A 21,530-nucleotide genomic window follows, 5' to 3' on the forward strand; every position below is an offset into this window, starting at 1 on the left:
GGGAGGGATAGCTCAGTGGTTTGGGCATTGGCCTGCTAAACCCAGGGTTGTGAATTCAATCCTTGAGGGGGCCATTTAGGGATTTGGGGATTGGTCCTGCTTTGAGCAGGGGCTTGGACTAGATGACCTCCCGAGGTCCCTTCCAACCCTAATAATCTATGATTCTATGATCATAGAATATCAGGGTTGGAAGGGACCTCAGGAGGTCATCTAATCCAGTGGTCCCCAACGCGGTGCCCGCGGGGGCATCTTAATGCACCCGCGTCCTGGACCCCAGGAGAGCACTCACCGAAATGCCACTGAAATGTGGCGGGGACGCCTCTCGATGACGACGCTTGTCGCCAACAAATTATGTCATCGAGAGGCGTCGCTCCTGAATTTTGGCGGGGACACCTCTCGATGATGTCGCTTGTCGACAGCAAACGGCTTCATTGCCGAAATTCAGCGGCATTTTGGCGGGTGCTCCACCGCTGCAGTAGTCGCCAGACGAAAAGGTTGGGGACCACTGATCTAATCCAACCCCTGCTCAAAGCAGGACCAATCCCCAGACAGACAGATTTTTCCCCAGTTCCCTAAATGGCCCGCTCAAGGATTGAACTGACAACCCTGGGTTTAGAAGGCCAATGCTCAAACCACTGAGCTATCCTTCCCCCCACTCGATCCCACGGGGAGGGGTGGAGTGGTGGTGGTGTGAATTTCTCTACATTCCTTGCGATTACACATGGCTGTGTGTAGCCAGGCAGGAGCATCAGACAAATATTATGCCCCCACCTCCCCTCTGGGAGCACGATCCCTGGTTCTTGACTCACGGGGAAGAGACAGTCCCAGCTGTGACCAGAGAAAGCAGGTGATTCAGTCTGCATTCGTGCGGCTGGTGCTGACTGGCAACCTGGTGCTGTTTGAGTTGTTCAGTGAGGGGTAGGACTTCGACTTTCTGACCTGCAGCACCATTTTCCAGTACCAGAGGAAGATGAGGAAGCCTGGGAGAAATGGGAGAGTGCTCACTGGGCAGGGGTAATGCAGAGAGCAGGACAATGGGTCAGCTGAATGCAGGGGGAGGCTGGCACCCTGCCTGCTCATCTCATCACTACTGCCACTTTAAAGGAACAAACTATATGTCAGACGAACTGAGCTAACAGGGTCTCGGATCCATCACTGTACTAATATAGCAGAGCACAGTCTCGAGCCTTAGCTGGTGGCACCCTCGTGTGGCCATTGGGTGCTATCGCACAGAAAATCCCAGGGCCCTGCAGGAGAGACCCTACCTACAGCGAGGCACGCTCTAGTACGGAGGGGAGCCTTTCTCCCATGGTGAGGCACAGGGTTGTGTCACAGCCTCATCAGCAGCTCCTCGGAGAGACTCCAGACTCCTTTGCCATTTACCCCCGAAACTCGCCCCAGGTTGACGGCACGTAGGCCAGGTCCCACATTGCCAGGAGAGGGCGAGATGGGGAGAGTGCGCCTGGCACTGCGCACTCACCTTGCAAAGTGTTGATGATGGTGAAGAGGTAGATGATGACGAGCTGGAATGATCCCAAGGAAAAGGAGCAGAACGCAAGTGCCCAGGGGACGCCCAGCATGAGGCTCAGCCCCAGGAGCACCAGGGCGTGCTTAAGGTTGTGTCCTCTGTTTCTCTGCCTGAGGATCTCCCGCACCATGGCTCCTAGCATGGCCACGTTGAAGAGGAACACCAGGCTGAAGAAGCCCAGGTTCGCAATGTTATGGATCAGCGGGGCTGTGATCCAACATCTGGAGGGAAGAGAAAGGCAGATAGTTCAGGGCCGTAATTGTCTGGGTTAAGAGGGGCTGAAGGTCTGATCTGATAGAGCTTGAGGGAACCCCCTGGCACACTCAGCCTCCAGCCCAGAGTTGAACATGGAGGCCGGTCTCCCAGCTGATGTAAGGCAGTGCAGCTCCACTGAAGTCACAAGAGCTTTGCTGATTTACTCCAGCTGGGGAGCTGGATGGATTGAGAGGCAGGAGGAAGAAAAGGTGTCAGGGAAACCCCCAGCAGAGGGGATGTAATCTGTTGGTATGATCCAAGGTGCAAACCGTGTGTAACTGACTCACGGGAGGGGGCACTGCTAGCGACGGTATAACCAGGACCATGGTGATGCCATTCCAATTACTCACATGGTTGCATTGGTGGATTTCTCAAGGGATTCAAATACTTCTATGTGGAATAGTCCATAATTTGCCTGATTCGCCAGGAAGATCACACCCACAATAAAGATGGGAAGCCCTGGATGCAGAGAACAGCATTAGATAGTTTCCCTAGCCCCAGTTCCTGTCTTTGCAGGTCCCTGAAAAAGGAGCCCATCCTTCCAACTCCTAAGGAATTGACCGTGTTGTTCTCTCACACCCTTTACCACCCTAGCGGTGGACTGAGGACAGTGCATTGAACAGGGATGGTTCGGCACAGCTTTGGGTCCTTATGTCCACACTGCTCACTAGTTCATGGGTGTTAAGGCCAGAAGGGACCACTGTGATCATCTAGCGTGACTGGCTGCACAGCACAGGCCAGAGAAGTTCACCCAGTGCCTCCTGCCCATAGCTGGTGTTTGAGTGACAGTGTATTTTTTTATTTTTTTTAACAGAGACAGCCAGTGTTGACTTAAAGCCTTAGTGATAGAGACACCATAGCTGCCAATGCTTTAGGCACAATTTTGAACAGTGAGGGGACTGATCTCTAGTCTGAATTTCTCTAGCTTTAGTTTTCAGACATTGGTTCATCTTACGCCTTTGCCTGCAAGATGAAATAGCCTCTGCCCTCAGAAATCTCTTCCACGTGTAGGTACTTATGGACGGTGAGCAAATCATCCTCTTATCCTTGCGAGAGGAAAGTCTTCTAGGGGCGAACAGTCCTGAGGCCTGGAGTTCTCATGGCCATCTCGGCCTCCTTTCGTACTCACCCCAGCCCACCAGGCACAGCTTGAGCATGAAGTGCTCCACGTAGGTTTTGAAGACCTCCACCACCAGCCTGTACAGATGGTAGCCCTCAATGCCCATCCAGGTCAGGCAGCCCAGCAGAGAGAGGTGCAGGAACATGCCGCCGGCTTTGCAGGCTGCCTCGCTGCCGAGGGAGGCCAAGTGCTCAGTAAGGAGGAAGCTCACGTCCAGCAGGAAGATGGCCGCCAGCAGGTTCATGTGAATGTAGATGTTTACGGTGCCGTCTCTGTGCTTCCTCCTGGGAAAGGGAGAGGAAGAAATTTTACTCCTGCTCCTGTCTGGGAGTCCCAGACCCACAAAACCCTACAATAGGGTCCCAGTGCTTTGATTCAAGCTGCTCACACTAACCAGAGACACACAAGAGATCTGTGTCTTAACAACAGGAGAATGTGACCCCAGTGCCTATTCCACATGTGCATGGCCAGCTGATGGCTGTGATGGGTGAACATGTTGAGCCACCGGTAACTGCAACAGGTGAGCGATCCTGGTCTCCTTGTTCCACTGGGAAGCTACATCTCTTCTGGCCTTTGAACTATGTGTGTAGGCGACAGGTTTGGCCATCGTGTACAGCAGGGGTCTCAAACATGCGGCCCGCGGGCCGCATGCGGCCCGCGGAGCTCTTCCCTGCGGCCCGTGGAGCTCCCCAGGGCCGCCCAGAGGGGGGGGGCAAAGGGGGCAATTTGCCCCGGGCCCCGGGCTCCGCAGGGGCCCCCAAGAGAAAAGCGGAGGCTCCCGCCTCCGCCCCTCTCCTGGAGCCTTTCCCTCCCCCCCCTTACCCGAGCGCGTCTCCGTCCGAGCGCCTGAGCCCCGCCCCGATCCGAGCCGCGTGGGGAGGGGGTGGGGCTGGGAGCTCTGGGCTGAGCGCTGCGCTCGGCGTGGAGCTCACAGCCCCGCCCCCTCACCACGCGGCTCTGAGCGGGATGAAGCTCAGGCCTCGCCGGAGACGCGCTCGGGTAAGGGGGGGGGGAAGCGGGAGCCGCCGGGGCCGGGGCCGGGCCGGGGGGGGGGGTGGGTGAAGGGAAGCAAGACCCGCCGGGCCGGGCCGGGCCGGGCCGGGGGGGGGGGGAGGGAAGCAAGACCCGCCGGGGCCGGGCCGGGCCGGGCCGGGGGGTGGGGGAGGGAAGCGAGACCCGCCGGGGCCGGGCCGGGGGGGGGGGGAAGGGAAGCGAGACCCACCGGGCCGGGCCGGGGGTGGGGAAGGGAAGCGAGACCCGCCAGGGCCGGGCCGGGCCGGGGGGTGGGGGAAGGGAAACGAGACTCGCCGGGCCAGGCCGGGGGTGGGGAAGGGAAGCGAGACCCGCCGGGGCCGGGCCGGGGGGCGGGGGAGGGAAGCGGGACCGGCCAGGGCGGGGGAGGGAAGCGGGACCGGCCGGGGTGGGGAAAAGAGGGACCCGCCGCCGCCGAAGCGCAGCCCGGTCTTCGGCGGTGGGGGGCCCCTTCTGTTCCGGGACCCGCCGCCTAAGTGCCCCGCCGCCAAGCCACCAAACAGCTGTTGGTGGCGCTTAGCACTTTCCAGGAGGGAGTGGGGAGGAGCGGGGAGCCGCGCGCTTAGGGGAGGAGGTGGAGAAGAGACAGGGCAGGGGCGGGGCCTCATGGAAGGGGTGGATTGGGGGTGGGGCCAGGGGCAGCAAGGGGGCGTGTCAGTGATGCGGCCCTCGGGCCAATGCACTAGTCCTCATGCGGCCCTCGGGGTCATTTGAGTTTGAGACCCCTGGTGTACAGCCTGATTTCTCAAAGGAAGCCTCTTTTAGTCTGCGTCAGCCGCTTGTTAACACACTGCTAAAGATCTGTGCGTGCCCACGCTCACTGCATTACTGCTAAAGACCAAGATGGTGGTCAAGATGATTAAAAACGATAGGTGGTTCTGGGGGCCCATCTGGAGACCCTCTAAAGGGGTCTGGGTTCTAGGGGTGGGTGCTCAGCACTTCCTGAATATCAGGCCCCTTTCAGGTGTCTCACGTTGGGCTCCTGGAATCACTAGTCCCTTTAGAAAATCTTGGCCAATCTGTGTGTAATGGCAGCCGAGGGGGATGCTGCCTGCATGGGGTAGCGAACTGGTTAGCATGAGCACGAGTTACAGGCTGCTCGCTAATCCCCTGCCCTGAACCATAGTACTGTACCTGGAGCAGCAGCAGCAGCAGAAGATGGTGAAGAGGGAAGCCACAGCTGAGATAATGCAGCCAATGTAGGCGATAATCATCAGGTACTCCTTGTGGATGTAATCTATCTCTGGAGACGACATCTGAGAATGGAGAGGACAGGGGAGTTGTTAGAGCCATGCTGGGCAAGAGCTGAGAGCTTTACCCATCACTGCGGAGACCATGCAGTCAGGATCCAGAGAGCTCGAGTGGGAGCTGGTACTCGGTACCCACCATCAGCACAGCAAAACAGGTGAGGTGGTTGCAACGGCAAACTGTCTGGTTATTACCCATCTCTGTTTCACAGCCGTCACTTTTCCAGCTGCCGTAGCCATCTGCAAAGAGAAAAGCAGTTTCCTGTTGCAGGTGGGAGGTTTCACACACTCAGCCCAAGTCAATGTTCACAGAAAGTCTTTGACCCATGGTGTCTGCAAGCAGGTGAGAATGAGAGAGTGCTTTGCAATGGGGTCCACTGACTCCTGAACATACCACATGGCAGCACTACTATGGCACCCGAAATCACCCTCACCCATATCTGCACAGGGAGCAGGTCAAATCAATCCCCATTGAGGCTGCAAAGGAGAAGTCACAGGGAGCTGGAGTGAGTGACACAGATTGGAGGAGGACAGAGTGAAAACCGATCAGCGTCTCCTGATGGAAAAGGGATGGATGTATCCAGCCACTGACCATGCGCTGGGCCAATCCCACTAGTAAACGGGAGTCTTTCCATCCACTCCACTGGGAGCTGGACATGGCCCAGAGTTTGTCTTTACAAGAGTTAAAATACCAAGGACGGTCCAGTCTCATGCTTCAGGTTGTAGAGTGATTGACACGCAGTCCCTTCCTTGGGCAGCTAGGCTAAAGGGTCTGGTTCCCACCTGCCCTGCACCGTGAGTCCTCACACCTGTGCAAAGCCAGCATAAGGCGCTGTCAAATCGGGAGGGTAGCACTGCACTCCCCCACTGCACAGCTGTCAGTCACCTGAGGGAGACCCAGGTCTGCTGGTTGCGATCTCCCTTTCTGCCTAATGACTGCAGCTCAAACCAGTTCCTGGCTGGGCTCCGGAAGAAATGCACTTGCCCCCTCCCACACACCCCGACCCGTTTAGGGTATTGTACAGCTAGAGGCAGTATGGAAGGTGGCACCTTACCCTGAATTATCAGACTGCAGCTCCTCTCAGCGCCAGGACACCAGAGCTGCTTTGGTCCTGCTTTGAGCAGGGGGTTGGACTAGATGACGTCCTGAGGTCCCTTCCAACCCTGATATTCTATGATTCTATGACCCAGGGCCCCAGGGGCCTGCAAAAGAGCCTGCTCTCTCTGAGATACTCACGGCTGGAGTCCACGTCCCAGAACACGCACCGTGGAGTCACGTTCCTCTGAAAGGACAAGAACATGGCTGGTGATGCATGAGCCTCTCTGGGTTATTCAGGGGGCAGGCAAGTTTGGCTGAGGGGCAGATCAGGGGAAAGATGGGGCAGGAGAAGAAAAGAAACTCTGGCTCTTGTCATGTGACAGGGGCCAGGAAACAAAGATCATTCTCTCCTCAGCACTGCAGCCTGTCCCCTCCTTTTTCAACAGGGAGGCTGCTCCCAGCAACAGCCTATTGAGGCAAGGAAAGATCAAGGACACCGGTTGTGCTGTCTCTCTGGAGGTGATCGCCTGGAAGTGGCTAGTTGTCCTGAGTTATATTTTTTGGAAGAACAGGAGTACTTGTGGCACCTTAGAGACTAACAAATTTATTTGAACGTAACCTTTCGTGGGCTATAGACCACTTCATCAGAGGCATGGAGTGGAAAATACAGTAGGAAGATATTTATATACACAGAGATCATAGCATATCAGCGTTGGAAGGGACCTCAGGAGGTCATCTAGTCCAATCCCCTGCTCAAAGCAGGACGAATTCCCAACTAAATCATTCCAGCCAGGGCTTTGTCAAGCCTGACCTTAAAAACCTCTAAGGAAGGAGATTCCACCATTTCCCTAGGTAACCCATTCCAGTGCTTCACCACTCTCTGAGTGAAGAAGTTTTTCCTAATATCCAACCTAAACCTCCCACACTGCAACTTGAGACCATTACTCCTTGTTCTGTCACCATACCTCCTTGTTCTGGGTGTTACCATACACACTATAAGGAGAGTTATTATCAGCAGTAGAGAAAAAGAATTGTTTGTAGCGGTAATGAAAATGGCCCATTTCCAGCAATTGACAATGAGATGTGAGGAACTGTAAGTGGGGGAAAATAAACATGAGGAAATAGTTTTACTTTGTGTAATGACCCATCCACTCCCAGTCTTTACTCAAGCCTAATTTAATGGTGTCCAATTTGCACATTAATTCCAATTCAGCAGTCTCTCGTTGGAGTCTGTTTTTGAAGATTTTTTGTTGTAATAGTGCGACTTTTAGGTCTCTAATCGAGTGACCAGGGAGACTGAAGTGTTCTCCAGCTGGTTTTTGAATGTTATAATTCTTGACATCTGATTTGTGCCCATTTATTCTTTTATGTAGAGACTGTCCGGTTTGGCCAATGTACATGGCAGAGGGGCATTGCTGGCACATGATGGCATATATCACATTGGGAGATGTGCAGGTGAAGGGCATCCCCTAGAGAGGATGGGGCGACAGAGCCGAGGCAGAAGCTGAGTTGACACAGTCCCAGCTTCCGCCCTCTCCCCTCCCGCACCCCCACCCAATCCCCACACACACATCTGGGCAGACTGATTTGAATGAGGCTGTTTCTCACTCCTACCGGTAGCTGGTCATGAAAGAATTTGAGGACCACGTCCTGTGGAAGGCCTGATACAGTGGTGTTCCCCACGGTGATGCCAATCACCTTTTCACCGAGCACCCTGCTGCCGTTCTGGTCCTGAAAGAGATGGAAAGCCCGTGATGCCAGCGTGGGAGAGTGACAGCTGCCGAGCACCAAGCTGCTATAAACCCCCCGGAGATCTCAGACCCAGAGAGCTTCCTTGTCACCTTCCTCAGCAGACAATACAGACCCGAGGAGGGTCTGCGCACACAGGCTATGGGAGCTGGTGCAGTCTCTCCTCATGTTGTGACTCACCGCTGTCACAGATGATGTAGCACAAACATCCGGGGGAGGGCATCAGGACACAGGTGGCCTCATATTTACTGTGGCAAAGGCCAGATCATAACCACCAATGGTCCAGCTGCTCCGGAGGGCCTGACACGGAGAGGAGCTGCAGTCTGATACTGTACAATACCCTGCCAGGGGCCTGGAGTGGAGGCATTTCTTCTGGAGCCCAGCCAGGGACCAGTTTGAGCTGCAGTCGCTAGGCACAAAGGGAGATAGCAACCAGCAGAGCTTTGGCCGGAACCTGAATTTGGGGACCCTCCTAGCACTGTCCCGGTGTGTGTCTATGATGGGCCTGCAGCGTTTTCCTGGGGGGAGAAACCGTGAGTATGCTGGCCTGGCTCCTCTGGAAATAGGAGCTGAGAGCCTGGCTAAAGGCACATAGCAAAAAGAAGCTGTTGGATCTCATCCTATTTAATCTGTTCAAACAGGACACTGTGCCACTGGGTACAGTTCAGATAGGAAGCATCAGCTCTGGGGAGTCTCCGGGCTGGGAGAGCAGGAGGTATGGAGAGTCAGGGGTGGGGCATTGGCAGAGCTGGGCAGGGGCCAGGGCTGGCATAGCTGGGGGTGCTGTGAGTTGGGGGTGGGGCACTGGCAGGGCTGGGCTGGGCTGGCATAGCTGGGGGTGCTGTGAGTTGGGGGAGGGGCACTGGCAGGGCTGGGCAGGGGCCAGGGCTGGCATAGCAGGGGGCTGTGAGTCGGGGGTCAGAGCTGGGTGCCAGCCCAAACCTGGCTGAGCAGGAGGTTGCGCGGCAGGTTAGATTTCACACTGACCGGCAGCGGGGATGCTCTCGAGCTGCCCTGGCAGAGCTGTGCACAGCCGGTATCATCGGCATTCGCAGCAGCTGCTCCCAACCAAACTTGGCCCAGCGCTGCCCTGCACTATCAGCCCCTCGCTTACTACACACGTGCACCAAATTCATTCCCATCCCTGGGCCCGGTCGTTACCTGGAAAAGGGCCTGGCTGTTGATATCCATCAGGAGCACTCTCCTCTCAGCGTTCCCCCGCCTGCCCTTCGCCTGTGCAAAGAGGATCCTCGGCAGATTCACCGCAAACCCATGGACCTCTCTGCCCACCTGCAAAACAAAGCCCAGCAGAGCCCTCAGAAGAGTGGCCGGAGCACGCGGCGAGGCTGCGCAGGCTCAGGACACTAGGGAAAGCCTCAGGCTCTGGCTACACACACACCAGAACATCCGCTGGGGTAAATCGGCATCAACAGAGCTACGCTGATTTACCCCAGCTGAGGATCTGACTGTCTAGCCCAGGCCAGGGACCCACAGGCATCACTGCTCTGGTTTCTAGTGTGGACGGCACCGGACTGGGTGTTAAAGGGACGCCAGCAACTTGAGGTAAGAACGTTTCTATTCCAGTCGTTTAGCCGGGTTGGCTGCTCCCTGCTGCTCCCTCCCTTCAGCAGCAGCACTGAGATGAAGCCTCACAACTTCGACGCTCCTCCCTGGGCTCTAAAGGCGGGTCCTCTGCCCACCCTGCCTCCCGCTGTTCCCCAGCCTCATGCCAGAAGGGCGGGGCCGGGCTCCCCACGCAGGAGTCTCAAGGAAAGGAGGTTCCCTCCTGGCTGCCCTCACAGGGGTGCGCAGCCCTCTGGCAGAGCCCACGGCACAGCCTGCCAGCGAGCTCTCCTAGGGAGTGAGGGCAGGGGGCTCCTCTGATCACCCTCGTGAGACAGGAAGTGCGACTAGCTGGAGCATTGGCCTCCACCTAGTGCTGCCAAAGGCCAGGGCCGCCCAGAGGGGGGGCAAGAGGGGCAATTTGCCCTGGGCCCCACAGGGGCCCCCACCAGAGTTTTTCGCGGCCCCTAGAGCAGGGTCCCTCACTCGCTCCGGGGGGCCCGGAAAACTCTTGCGGGGCCGGGCGTAGGAGCTTCTTCTGCTCCCGGTCTTCGCCAGCAGGGGGTCCTTCCGCTCCGGGGCAGAAGGCCCCCCCGCTGGCGAATTACCGCCGAAGACGGAGCGGGACCCGCCGCCGAAGTTCAGCTTGGTCTTCGGCGGTAATTCGGCGGCGGGGGGCCCTTCCCTTCCGGGACCCGCCGGCGAAGTGCCCCGAAGACCTGCGGCGGGGGCCCCCCTCCGCCAAATTACCGCCAAAGACTGGGCTGCACTTCGGCGGCGGGTCCCACTCCGTCTTCGGCGGTAATTCGGCGGGGGGGGGGGGGCCCGCCGCGGGTCTTCGGGGCACTTCGGCGGCGGGTCCCGGAACGGAAGGGCCTCCCACTGCCGAAGACCCAGGGCCCCTGGAATCCTCTGGGTGGCCCTGCCGAAGGCAAGGGAAGAAAGTGAAACCAGAGTGAAAAGGAGATTTCCTTTGCAATCGGTATAAAGAGCAGAAGTTTGATTTTTCGGGGTGAGGGCATCCCTTTACCTACACGCTGTAACCGCCATGACCTGGAAAGATTCCACAGGGAACAAGGCACAACCTGGAAACATGCCAAGTGCATCAAATGCTCCGGTTGGTCTGGGGTCCCTGCTCGAGGCTCCTAGCACAGACTCTGCTTTAGGCCCTGCAGGTAATTTCGATCTGTCCCTGGATGGCTGGGCCATTAAGGGGAGCAGGACCCAGCCTGTGACTGATCAGCTAGGGATGAGGCGATTATAGAAGCCAGCAGGCAGGCCAGCTGGGTGTGGAACCATCGGGAAGAGCTACAAGAAGCAGATCAACTCCTGTGGGACGCCTTGGAGCAGGGCATGACTCTCAGGTAAGAAACCGGTAGGGAACAGATACCCCCTGGATTTAGGGGAAGGGATGGCTGGGATGGAATCTGTGCCGTCTGTTCTTATGTAAAATAAAGTTGAAGCCCTCATGCTTCAGGGCTTCAGCTGGTCACTGGCAGGTATCAGGAAGGGAGGGTTTCCCCTTGCCCCCAGGTAATTTTTTTGTCTCCTTCCTCTGAAGCCTCAGAGATAGAAGTGGGACATTGAATGGGGGTGGCCGGTGTGCTGAGGTGGCACAGAGTGTTCTCTCTCTCTCTCTCTCTCTCGGGTGCTTGGCTGGCTGGTTCTTGCTCACATACTCAGGGTCTAACTGATCACTGCTGTATTGGGGGTTGAGAAGGAGCTGTCCCCCAGCTCAGATGGGCAGTGACCTGGAGAGCTTTTTGCCCGTCTCTGCAGTATGGGGCACGGGTCGCTTGCCAGGATCATTTGAGTGTATCTCACTTCATCATTTCCCTGCTCTCCCCAGGTATTACTGCACCTCGGTCCCTGCTGTTCTCTGCCTGTGGCACACAATAGGCGTCTCCTTTTGGCTGGAATACTTGGGTCTCGTTTCAGTTGTTGGGTTTAGTGTGCGGGTGTTGGTGGCCTGTACTGTACAGGAGGTCAGACTAGATGATCTGGTGGTCCCTTCTGGCCTCAAACTCTATGGTCATGGCTCTGTGACTATGGGAAAAAGAGCCCGGACCCCTGGCACACCTGCACTCACCTCCAATTCAGACATGAAGGGAAGATCCTGAAAGGCGTTGCTGGGTCCTATCTTCAAAACAGTCGCACGCACTGTACTTGTCCCAAAAGTCTCGCTCTCCCCTTCAAACACCACCTGTCCCAGGTTCGATTCCAAGCGCAGAAGTTTCCTTTTGGGGAAGAAGGAACAGAGCGTGGGTCTAGAGTGGGTAGGAGGGAAGAGAGCCTCAAGGCAGGGGCTGTACCACCAGCAAGTGACAGGAGGAGAGTTTTGAGGACCCGCTGCTGGGGCTGGGAGGCACTACATCTGACCGACCTCTCCCAAAAACCAGAGCTCCCCACAGACACTCCTCGGGCATGTGCGGCTGTATAGACAGTGATGGCAAGCACCTGATCTGGGAGAGGAGAAGATGGACATGGTTTGTGTAACTACTCACTTATATGGTGCGTTGGCACTGGTCATTCTTCCAGTGGGTTTATTGGGATTCTTCATGTAGTTTTCTAAATTCCTTAATTCTTCTTTAATCTCATGCACCTTGCTGATGTCTTCAGCAGTCAATGTGGAAAGAAAAGAGAATGCTGTGATTAGTTCTGTGAAGAGGAGACAATGCTGGTTTCTGTAGCATCCCTCCCCCCGGCAGCAAGTGCTTTATACTGTGTTCTCAGGCGACTGCATTATTAATTGATTGGCAATCATGGGTCTGATGAGGACTGGTCTGAATTCAATGGAGCCACTCCTGATTTACATCAGATGAGTGAGTGGCAAGTCAGATGTGGGCTGTTTGCAATGGTTATGCCTGGCTAGGTCCAAATGGCCAAGCAGAGCATGGGTCGAGCTTAAGGCATTTGGGGCCAGACTTTAAAAGTTATTCGGTACCCTAGGGGATTCTCAAAAGCCCCTCTCAGCATCTTCTGGTGCCTAAATACCTTTACAAATCCGGCCTTTTGAGCCGAGCCACTGGCGCTGGCCATGCAAAAGGAAGAATTTGCATGAGATGATCCCTGAGCCTCTTGCATCCACCAGGACGCATGAGAGGGGAGACAGCCCATAGTGGTGAGTTTCTTGCCTGTCTCATTCCTCTGCAGGGCCGGCTCCAGGCACCAGCCGAGCAAGCTCGTCCTTGGGGCGGCAGATTCTAAGGGGCAGCATTCCCTTGAATCCTTTTTTTTCTGCTTCGCTGCTTCAGCCACCCAGCAGATTTTTTCCTTTTTTCTTCGCCGCTCTGGCTGCCCTGTAGGGGGCAGCGGTGAGGAGGAGGGGAGCACCCTGCTGGGAGCTGGGTGCACCCTCCGTCTGCCTCAGCCAGTGCCAGGTCTGTAGCAAGCCGGGCAGCCCGCGTTCTTCCCTCCCCGCCGACCAGAGCGGCACGGAGTCCTCCCGGCAGGTGGCACGGCAGAAGCCCTGGCTGCCCCACTTTTCTCTCCCACCGCACTGCCCAGGACACGTCTGCAGTGCCGGGAGTCCCCCTGCACTCGTGCTCCAGATGCCCTGCACGGTTTTTTTTGCTCTGCCGCTCCACAGGTTTGCTTTATTTTATTTTTTTGCTTGGGGCAGAAAAAAGCCAGAGCCGGCCCTGTTCCTCTGGGCTTCAGTTGCACAGGAGATGGGCTTGCTGAAGTTTGCAGAGGGCTCCTGAACAGCCAGCTGGCTGCACCAAACTGTAAGGAATGGGCTAGCGGAGGGTAATAGCTGGTAATGGATACTTTGACAATCGCTTTGCCACACTGTCTGGCAGGCCATTAGGTTTCAGCAGCTCTAGCATAGGTGTAAACTCGTGTCATTCCTATCTGCTCAGGCTGAGAATCTCAAGGTGCAATCTCCAGCATGCATGCTCCTGCTCTCCCGTCTCTTGCTCTGCATGTCTCTAACCAGAATGCAGCCGAGGCCACTCAAGTACCCATGTGCAGCCATGGAGACTGCAGGTCCTAGCAGCCAGAGCTCCATCTGATCTCAGCAATTTCCAACTGTGCAGATGTTCTAAAGGATAGAGTGTTGCTGGTGTCATGGTGGATCCCTATAAGGCTATGTAGTGGGGCGGCTGCCCCACTCCTGGAGAAAAGGAGTGAGAGCAGCTGAGGGAGTAGTCAGCTCAGTCAGGGCCCGGCTGACCCTGATAAAAGGGCTGTGTAGCCCAGGTATAGACAGAGGAGTCTCACTCTAGCCCTGGAGTGGGAAGGGCTAGCTGCCTGAGAGCAAGGTACCTGAGGCAGAGCAGTATTGGGCAAGGGCAATAGGAGCTGGTGAGCTCCAGCCTGGTAAACCCCCAGGCTGCAGGCCTTGGTGAAGGCCTACAACGGTACGGGGGCTACAGAGGTGCAGCCCAGGAATAGACAGAGGCAGCTGGTCCTAACCCCCTTGCCAATGATGACTGGCCATGACAGACTGCACTTTGCCCCAGAGAAAGGGGGCTGGATGATGACTGGCAGTAGCCACTGAGGCAAGGTGGGTTTAGAGCTTTGGGGGTTCCCCTGGGAGGGGAGACCCAGAGTAAGGGGATATTGTGGAGGGCAGAACCTGAGGTAAAGGGCACCGGGGTCCAGGAGGGACATGGGGCCTGAGGCAGGTGAGACACTGGTCAGCAGAGGGCACTCCGAGGCTGGAAAAGAGCTAATTCCCAGACAACCGGCAGGAGGCGTGGTGCAGGTGAGTCTTCACTCTGTTACAGGCCCCCATACAGCTGTGACCTGAGGACCCCAGCACTGCTGAAGGCAGCACAAGTAGCCATTAAAAGTGGGACACTGTGACTAGATGAGGGGTTATCTGGTGAAATGCAGGACCTTTGCAGCCACGTCTTCAAAAGTGGTCACTTATTTTGTGTGCTTAAGCAGAGAAACTTTAGGCTGGATTTCCAGAGGTGCTGAGAACCCACAACTCCAGTTCTAATCAATAGGAGAGATGGGATTTTGACACTGAGGGAGTTGGCCCCAGAGCGCTACATGTGGGTGCCCAAAAAATGAGGAACCCAAAACCAGTGGCCATTTTTGAAAAACGATGTAATTAGCAACCAGTGGAGAAGCCAACTGGCCTTCTCTACCTCCGAATGGTGCCTCAGCTGCCTCTGGGGTTTTCCCAGAACATTCCCATCCATGGGCAGACAGAGCCAGCCCTGCTTAGCTTCTGAGATGGAACATGCTCAGAGGCTGCGGTGGTACCGCTGCAAGTTCTCTATCCCATTTAACATGTTGATTCAACTGTACCACGGATGGAGAAGGAGTAAACAGCAGCGCTGCTGAGGGAGGTGTTCCGCAGGCCTCTGCCGTAGGCGTAGGACACGTTGGAAAGCACAGGAACCCCACTTCTATTCTGCGGTGCAGTGGGGTTCGAAAAGTCGAAGGAAGGGTGCGCCTCGGTACTCAGCGTGTAGCTGTTTCTGCCGTACGTAAGGTTGAAAATCCCATCGCTTTGGTACCAGTAGAGGCAGAAGCCGTAGTTCCCCAAGTTGTCCAGTAAAGGGTAGTTTTCAAGGCATGGTGGGAATGGCGCACTTATCTTCAGCATCTCAGCACTGTTCTCGATGGTGATGATGTTGTTCTCTGGCCGCATCTGATAAGTGATATGGCTTTTCTTTGTTTGGCTTCTTTCGCCACAAAATCGGAAGTCTTCTGCATGGCGGCTGCTTCCGTCGACCCCTGCGTTACACAAAACTGCACTGTAAGGTGTAGCTCAGCCTGAGAGGCTCCATATGCCAGGAGTTCCCCAGGTTATTCACCTCCTCAGTGACCTCACGTGACACAGCTGTCTACTATTTATTACATGGATCACAGGAAGGCTCAGGGGTCCCTTTGTGGTAGGTGCTATACATATACAAGAAAGAGAGAGATCCCCTGCTCTGAAAATCTTGGGAGCCATGTAAGAACCCACTACCATAGTGTCTGAGTGCCTCCCAGTCGTTCATGTCTTCAGCCACACACTCCCCAGTGAGGCAGGCCAGGCCTGTTATCTCCATGGTATGGATGGGGAAGTGAGGCCCAGAGAGACTAAGTGACTGCCCATGGTCGCCCAGGGAGGTGTTTGCAGAGCAAGCATGTGAACCCAGCTCTCCTGAGGCTCAGGCCAGGCCCATCCTTCCTCTGAATGGACTCTAACCTCACCCGGGTGGCTGATCACTCCCAGGTGTGGTGTAGGACAAGAGGAACACAGATAACAATAATGCATTCTCCATGTCCATCCAGTCTCGTTCTTGCCCTGATTCATCTACATGCCTCCCGCCTGTCCTGGAAGGAGAGGGGAATTCCACCTCGGAACACAATGACGGTCTTTCTGTCTTTCAGGAAACTTGGAGTGACTTTCCCTCTATGCATCCTGCCCCCTTCTCACTCCACCCATACTGGGACCACTGCTTCCTCCTAACAGGTACTATCCTGGCACTGGTGGTGGGGCAGAAGGTTGATAATGCTACATCTTTGCCACCTCGGCTGTTGTAAGCCATATAGACCAGCGTAGAGGTGAGACAATAAACAGGGAGAATATTACTTTGCAACAGGAAAAGCAGAGCCAGAAGGAGGCGATCCATCATGGGCGGCTTTCCCAGCTCTTGATGTTCCTCAGTGAGAGACTTTGACCCTGAGGGATAGAAGCACACAACAGCAGAGTGAGTTTGTCTAGAGAACTGCAGGAATTTTTCACAGCTCAGGGCCTGGAACAGACAGAAAAGCCCATAGTTCTTTCTGCATCGGCATGGGCTGAGTTGAGCTACCACACTAGGTGTGGGACACCTGCAAATGCCAGGAATTGTGTTCCTGTGAGTACCAGAGAGAAATAAGTATGGTAGCTCTATCTGTGCAAGAAGGCTGGACACAATTGTTCTATTGTCATCTGCCACTAGGGCAGTGGTGGGCAACCTGTGGCCCATCAGAGTAATCTGCTGGTGAGCCACAAGACAGTTTGTTTACATTGACCGTCCACAGACACGGCTGCCCACAGCTCCCAGTGGCTGCGGTTCACTGTTCCTGGGCAATGGGAGCTGCGGGAAGCAGTGCAGGCCACAGGAATGTGCTGGCCGCTGCTTCCCTCATCTCCTATTGGCTGGGAACGGCGAACCGTGGCCACTGGGAGCCACTGGACTGTCAATGTAAACAAACTGTCTTGAGGCCCACCAGCAGATTACTCTGACCGGCTGCATGTGGCCTGCAGGTTGCCCACCACTGCACTAGGGGGAGGGATGGATTGCTAAAGCCAAGTGAAATTTTTTGGGGCCAGTGGAACAGTTTCATAGAGTGAGGGAAATGAAAGAGATTCTTATCCTTGTAGAAGGCTGGATTAGCCCTGAGATTCGCTGCACTCCCATACCCTCCCAGGAATCCAAAGCAAAGAGCTTTTAAAATAATTATTAAACAAAATTCTTCTGCATGTTTCATTTAAAATATTGCTCTGTGTTGGGGTGTATAAACCCCACACAGGCTCACAAAGGGTTAATGGGAGCCTGAGACCCTAATTAACCCATTTTGTTACCCCTGGAGGGTGTGTCAGGTGCAACTGAGGATCAGACCCAGCTGGAAAGGAGCTGGGTGGTTTCCATACAGGAAGTTCAGAGCAATAGAAGGGGCTGATTCTGTGTCCTCTCCTCTCGAGGAGAGGGCCCCGGGGAGATGGAGAATGGAGAATGGAAACCTTCTCCTGCTTGGAGAGGCTGAAGATGTATCCAGACATAAGGGAAGGAAGAGAGGAACAAACTGAAGGAGCCAAGATTAGCATCTGCGGTGGGTTCCTAGGGAGGGGGACAGGACTCAGGAGAAATGGCCCTCTGGGTTGGTGTCCTGACAATGGGGTGGAGGACAAAGGGGAATCGGAATAGATCGTGGAATCTCAAACCCGTAACAGCAGGAGCAAGCTAGTGGTGATTTTTTTGAGGTTACTTGGTGAAGAGACTGGAACTGAAGTAAGACCCCAGATTTCTTGGTTTGCTACCTGTGTCTTAGTACTGGTGAAGGGCATTATTTAGGACACTGATGACCTAAAAAGGGTGAGGCTCCAGAAGGACCTAGCTGGAGGGCCAAGTACCGTCCCACACAAAATGGGTGACCGCAGCAGAAGGGGCTGCTCTGGAACAGCGTATGACAACAATGCCACGAGGGGTGCTGCAGCAAGGTAAGACCCTTGAATTCCCTTATTTTAAACAGATTCAATAGTAACAAAACCAAACAGAAGCCAGTGTGATGTCCGGTCACATTTAGATTTATTTTCTCTTGGGTTTTATTTTCTTTCTTTACAGTCTTTGGGAATGACCCATGACACCCCTCTGCTGCTGTAAGTCAGAGCACTGCTGAAGGCAGCCTAGCTATGCTGATTTACACCAGCTGAGGATCTGGCCATATGTGATCAGCCACTTTGGGTCCAGTGACACCAACTGTATCAAGGGAGGAAAAAGTGAGAGACTTGGAGCATCACCACCAGCAGAACATGGAGAGCGAGGGAATGTCAAACAGAGGGGAATGATCACATCCCTCGATCTGCTGGCAGTGCCTCTACTTATACAGCCCAAATTGCCATTAGCCTTCTTGGCAACAAGGGCACACTGTTGACTCATATCCAGCTTCTCGTCCACTGTAACCCCTAGGTCCTTTACTTCAGAACTGCTACCTAGCCATTCGGTCCCTAGTCTATAACAGTGAATGGGATTCTTCCGTCCTAAGTGCAGGACTCTGCACTTGTCCTTGTTGAGCCTCATCAGGTTTCTTTTGGCCCAATCCTCTAATTTGTCTAGGTCCCTCTGTATCCTATCTCTACCCTCCAGTGTATCTACCACTCCTCCCAGTTTAGTGTCATCTGCAAACTTGCTAAGGGTGCAGTCCACACCATCCTCCAGATCATTAATGAAGATATTGAACAAAACCGGCCCTAGGACCAACCCTTGGGGCAGTCCACTTGAAACCAGCTGCCAACTAGACATGGAGCCGTTGATCACTATCCGTTGAGCCCGAGGATCTAGCCAGCTTTCTATCCACCTTATAGTCCATTCATCCAGCCCATACTACTTTAACTTGCTGGCAAGAATACGGTGGGAGACCGTATCAAAAGTGTTGCTAAAGTCAAGGAATAACACATTCACTGCTTTCCCCTCATCCACAGACTCAGTTATCTCCTCACAGAAGGCAATTAGGTTAGTCAGGCATGACTTGCCCTTGGTGAATCCATGCTGACTGTTCCTGATCACTTTCCTCTCCTCTAAGTACTTCAGAATTGATTCATTGAGGACCTGCTCCATGATTTTTCCAGGGACTGAGAGGAGGCTGACTGGCCTGTAGTTCCCCGGATCCTCCTCCTTCCCTTTTTTAAATACAGGCCAGATCCTCCGTATCATGTTTTTTATTTAATCCCATCTTATCAATGACCTGGAAGTAAATATAAAATCACTGCTGATTAAAATTTGTGGATGATGCAAAAATTGGTGAAGTTGTTAAAAACAATTATGAGAACAGGGCAGTCATACGTAGCAATCTAGATTTCTTGGTAGGCTGGGCCCATTCAAACAAAATGCATTTTATACCAGACAAATGCAAGGTCCTACATCTAGGAATGAAGCACATAGGCCATGCCTATGGAACTGTACCAACATGAGCTCCTGGTCCAATGCTGTGGCTAAAGGGGTTAATGCAGACTTTGGATATATGAACAATAGGTGAGGTAGATACTGGAATACTGCATACAGTTCTAGGGGCAACATTTTAAACAGGATGTTGGAAAAAGTGGAGAGGTCACAAAAAAAGAGACAAAAGTGATTTGAGGGCTGGAGAAAATGCCTAAGAGAGGCTTGGAGTCCAGTCTAGTCATCTTCTCAACAAGACGACCGAGAGGTGACTCAATTATGGCTGTCTAAGTACCTTCACGGGGAGAATATACTGAGTACTAAAGGGCTCTCTTAGGGTACAACTACACTACAAGACTATTTCGAATCTACTTAATTCGAATTTGTGGAATCGACCTTATGAAGTCGAAGTTGTGTATCCACACTAAATACACTAATTCGACTGTCTGAGTCCACAGTAACGGGGCCAGCGTCGACTTTGGAAGCGTTGCACTGTGGGAAGCTATCCCACAGTTCCCACAGTCCCCGCTGCCCATTGGAATGCTGGGTAGAGCCCCCAATGCCTGCTGGGTGAAAAAATGTGTCGAGGGTGGTTTTGGGTAACTGTCATCATTGAACCGTCACTCCCGCCCTCTCTCCTTGAAAGCGCCGGCGGGAAATATGTTCGCGCCCTTCTCTGGTCGTTTACAGCTCGGACGCCACAGCACAGCGAGCATGGAGCCCTCTGCGATCATCGCTGCACTTATGGCCGTTGTCAACTCCTCGCACCTTATCGTCCACCTCTTCCACAGTCAGCTGCTGAGAAATCGGGAGAGGAGGCTCCGGCAGCGCGGTGAGGACAGGAAGTCACAGAGTGGCGCAGACCTGTCACAAAGCAGGGTACGCCGCGCAGTGGAGATCATGGTGGCAATGGGTCAAGTTCATGGTGTGGAACGGCGATTCTGGGCACGGGAAACAAGCACGGACTGGTGGGACCGCATAGTGCTGCAGGTCTGGGATGAATCACAGTGGCTGCGGAACTTCAGGATGCGTAAGGGCACTTTCCTTGAACTCTGTGACTTGCTGTCCCCTGCCCTGAAGCGCCAGGACACCCGGATGCGAGCAGCCCTGACTGTGCAGAAGCAAGTGGCCATAGCCCTCTGGAAACTTGCAACGCCAGACAGCTACCGGTCAGTAGCGAACCACTTTGGCGTGGGCAAATCTACCGTAGGGCTTGCTGTGATTCAAGTAGCCCACGCAATCGTTGAGCAACTGTTCTCAAAGGTAGTGACCCTGGGAAACGCCCAGGTCGTCATAGATGGCTTTGGCGCGATGGGATTCCCAAACTGCGGTGGGGCTATAGATGGGACTCACATCCCTATCCTGGGACCGGCCCACCAGGCCAGCGAGTACATTAACCGAAAGGGCTACTTTTCTATGGTGCTGCAAGCACTGGTGGACCATAGGGGACGTTTTACCAACATCTACGTCGGGTGGCCGGGCAAGGTTCATGACGCGCGTGTGTTCAGGAACTCTGGTCTGTTTAAACGCCTCCAGGCAGGAACTTTCTTCCCGGACCACAAAGTAACGGTTGGGGATGTGCAGATGCCTACAGTGATCCTCGGGGACCCAGCCTACCCGCTAATGCCCTGGCTCATGAAGCCCTATACAGGCGCCTTGGACAGTGAGAAGGAGCTCTTCAACTACCGGCTGAGCAAGTGCAGAATGGTGGTGGAGTGTGCTTTCGGACATCTCAAGGGGAGATGGCGGAGCTTACTGACTCGCTCGGACCTCAGCGAAAAAAATATCCCCGTTGTTATTGCTGCTTGCTGTGTGCTCCACAATCTCTGTGAGAGCAAGGGGGAGACCTTTATGGCTGGATGGGAGGTTGAGGCCAATCGCCTGGCTGCTGATTACGCTCAGGCAGACAGCCGTGCCGATAGAAGATCCCAGCGGGAAGCGCTGTGCATCCGGGAGGCTTTGAAAGATAGGTTCTTCGGAGAGCAGGGTAACCTATGACTCTCCAGTTGATTTACAGAGAAGGTGAACCTGAGCCTGTTTCAGTGACTGTTGACTTCGATCTGCGGTTACATACCCCGTTCTCCAGGTTTCCCCCCTTCCAACACACGTTTTAAAATAACTTTAATGGAACACTGATTAAAGAAAACTTTATTAATAATTATGAATTCCTGTTCAAGGGTTGAAACATGGACGCGGACTGTGGTGGGTACGGTGTGCACTGATGTCCAGACCGCTTCTACACTAGAGGAATGACAGGCTCCTGCTCCTACAGCGGTCTCTGGGGGGAGGACGGTTGCAGGTGGGTGTGCAGGAAGGGGTGGGTTTGCAGGAAGGGGTGAGGGGTGCCGTCTTTGGGACGGAGTTTGGATGCAGGCTCTGGACTGGGGGTTGGGGCGTAGGAAGG

At 54.5% G+C, this 21,530-nt stretch overlaps 1 protein-coding gene across 1 annotated transcript in view; it reads right to left on the reverse strand.

Moving 5' to 3' along the window:
• Positions 1-672: 672 nt before the first annotated feature.
• Positions 673-21,530, reverse strand: part of LOC123349220 (adhesion G-protein coupled receptor G1-like) — a 37,364-nt gene continuing 16,506 nt past the window's right edge. Inside the window, exons 2-14 of the mRNA XM_044987108.1 lie at positions 16,075-16,164; positions 14,799-15,230; positions 12,038-12,146; positions 11,623-11,770; positions 9,132-9,260; positions 7,836-7,952; positions 6,420-6,465; positions 5,322-5,422; positions 5,070-5,191; positions 2,913-3,187; positions 2,134-2,242; positions 1,481-1,749; positions 673-980 (exon numbers count right to left, since the gene is read on the reverse strand). Coding sequence (XP_044843043.1) covers positions 853-980; positions 1,481-1,749; positions 2,134-2,242; positions 2,913-3,187; positions 5,070-5,191; positions 5,322-5,422; positions 6,420-6,465; positions 7,836-7,952; positions 9,132-9,260; positions 11,623-11,770; positions 12,038-12,146; positions 14,799-15,230; positions 16,075-16,117 — 2,028 coding nt within the window. The 5' untranslated portion in view covers positions 16,118-16,164 and the 3' untranslated portion in view covers positions 673-852. The remainder of the gene's footprint in view (positions 981-1,480; positions 1,750-2,133; positions 2,243-2,912; positions 3,188-5,069; positions 5,192-5,321; positions 5,423-6,419; positions 6,466-7,835; positions 7,953-9,131; positions 9,261-11,622; positions 11,771-12,037; positions 12,147-14,798; positions 15,231-16,074; positions 16,165-21,530) is intronic.

This window comes from Mauremys mutica, chromosome 14, assembly GCF_020497125.1.
Source record: "Mauremys mutica isolate MM-2020 ecotype Southern chromosome 14, ASM2049712v1, whole genome shotgun sequence".
Classification (NCBI taxonomy): Eukaryota; Metazoa; Chordata; order Testudines; family Geoemydidae; genus Mauremys; species Mauremys mutica.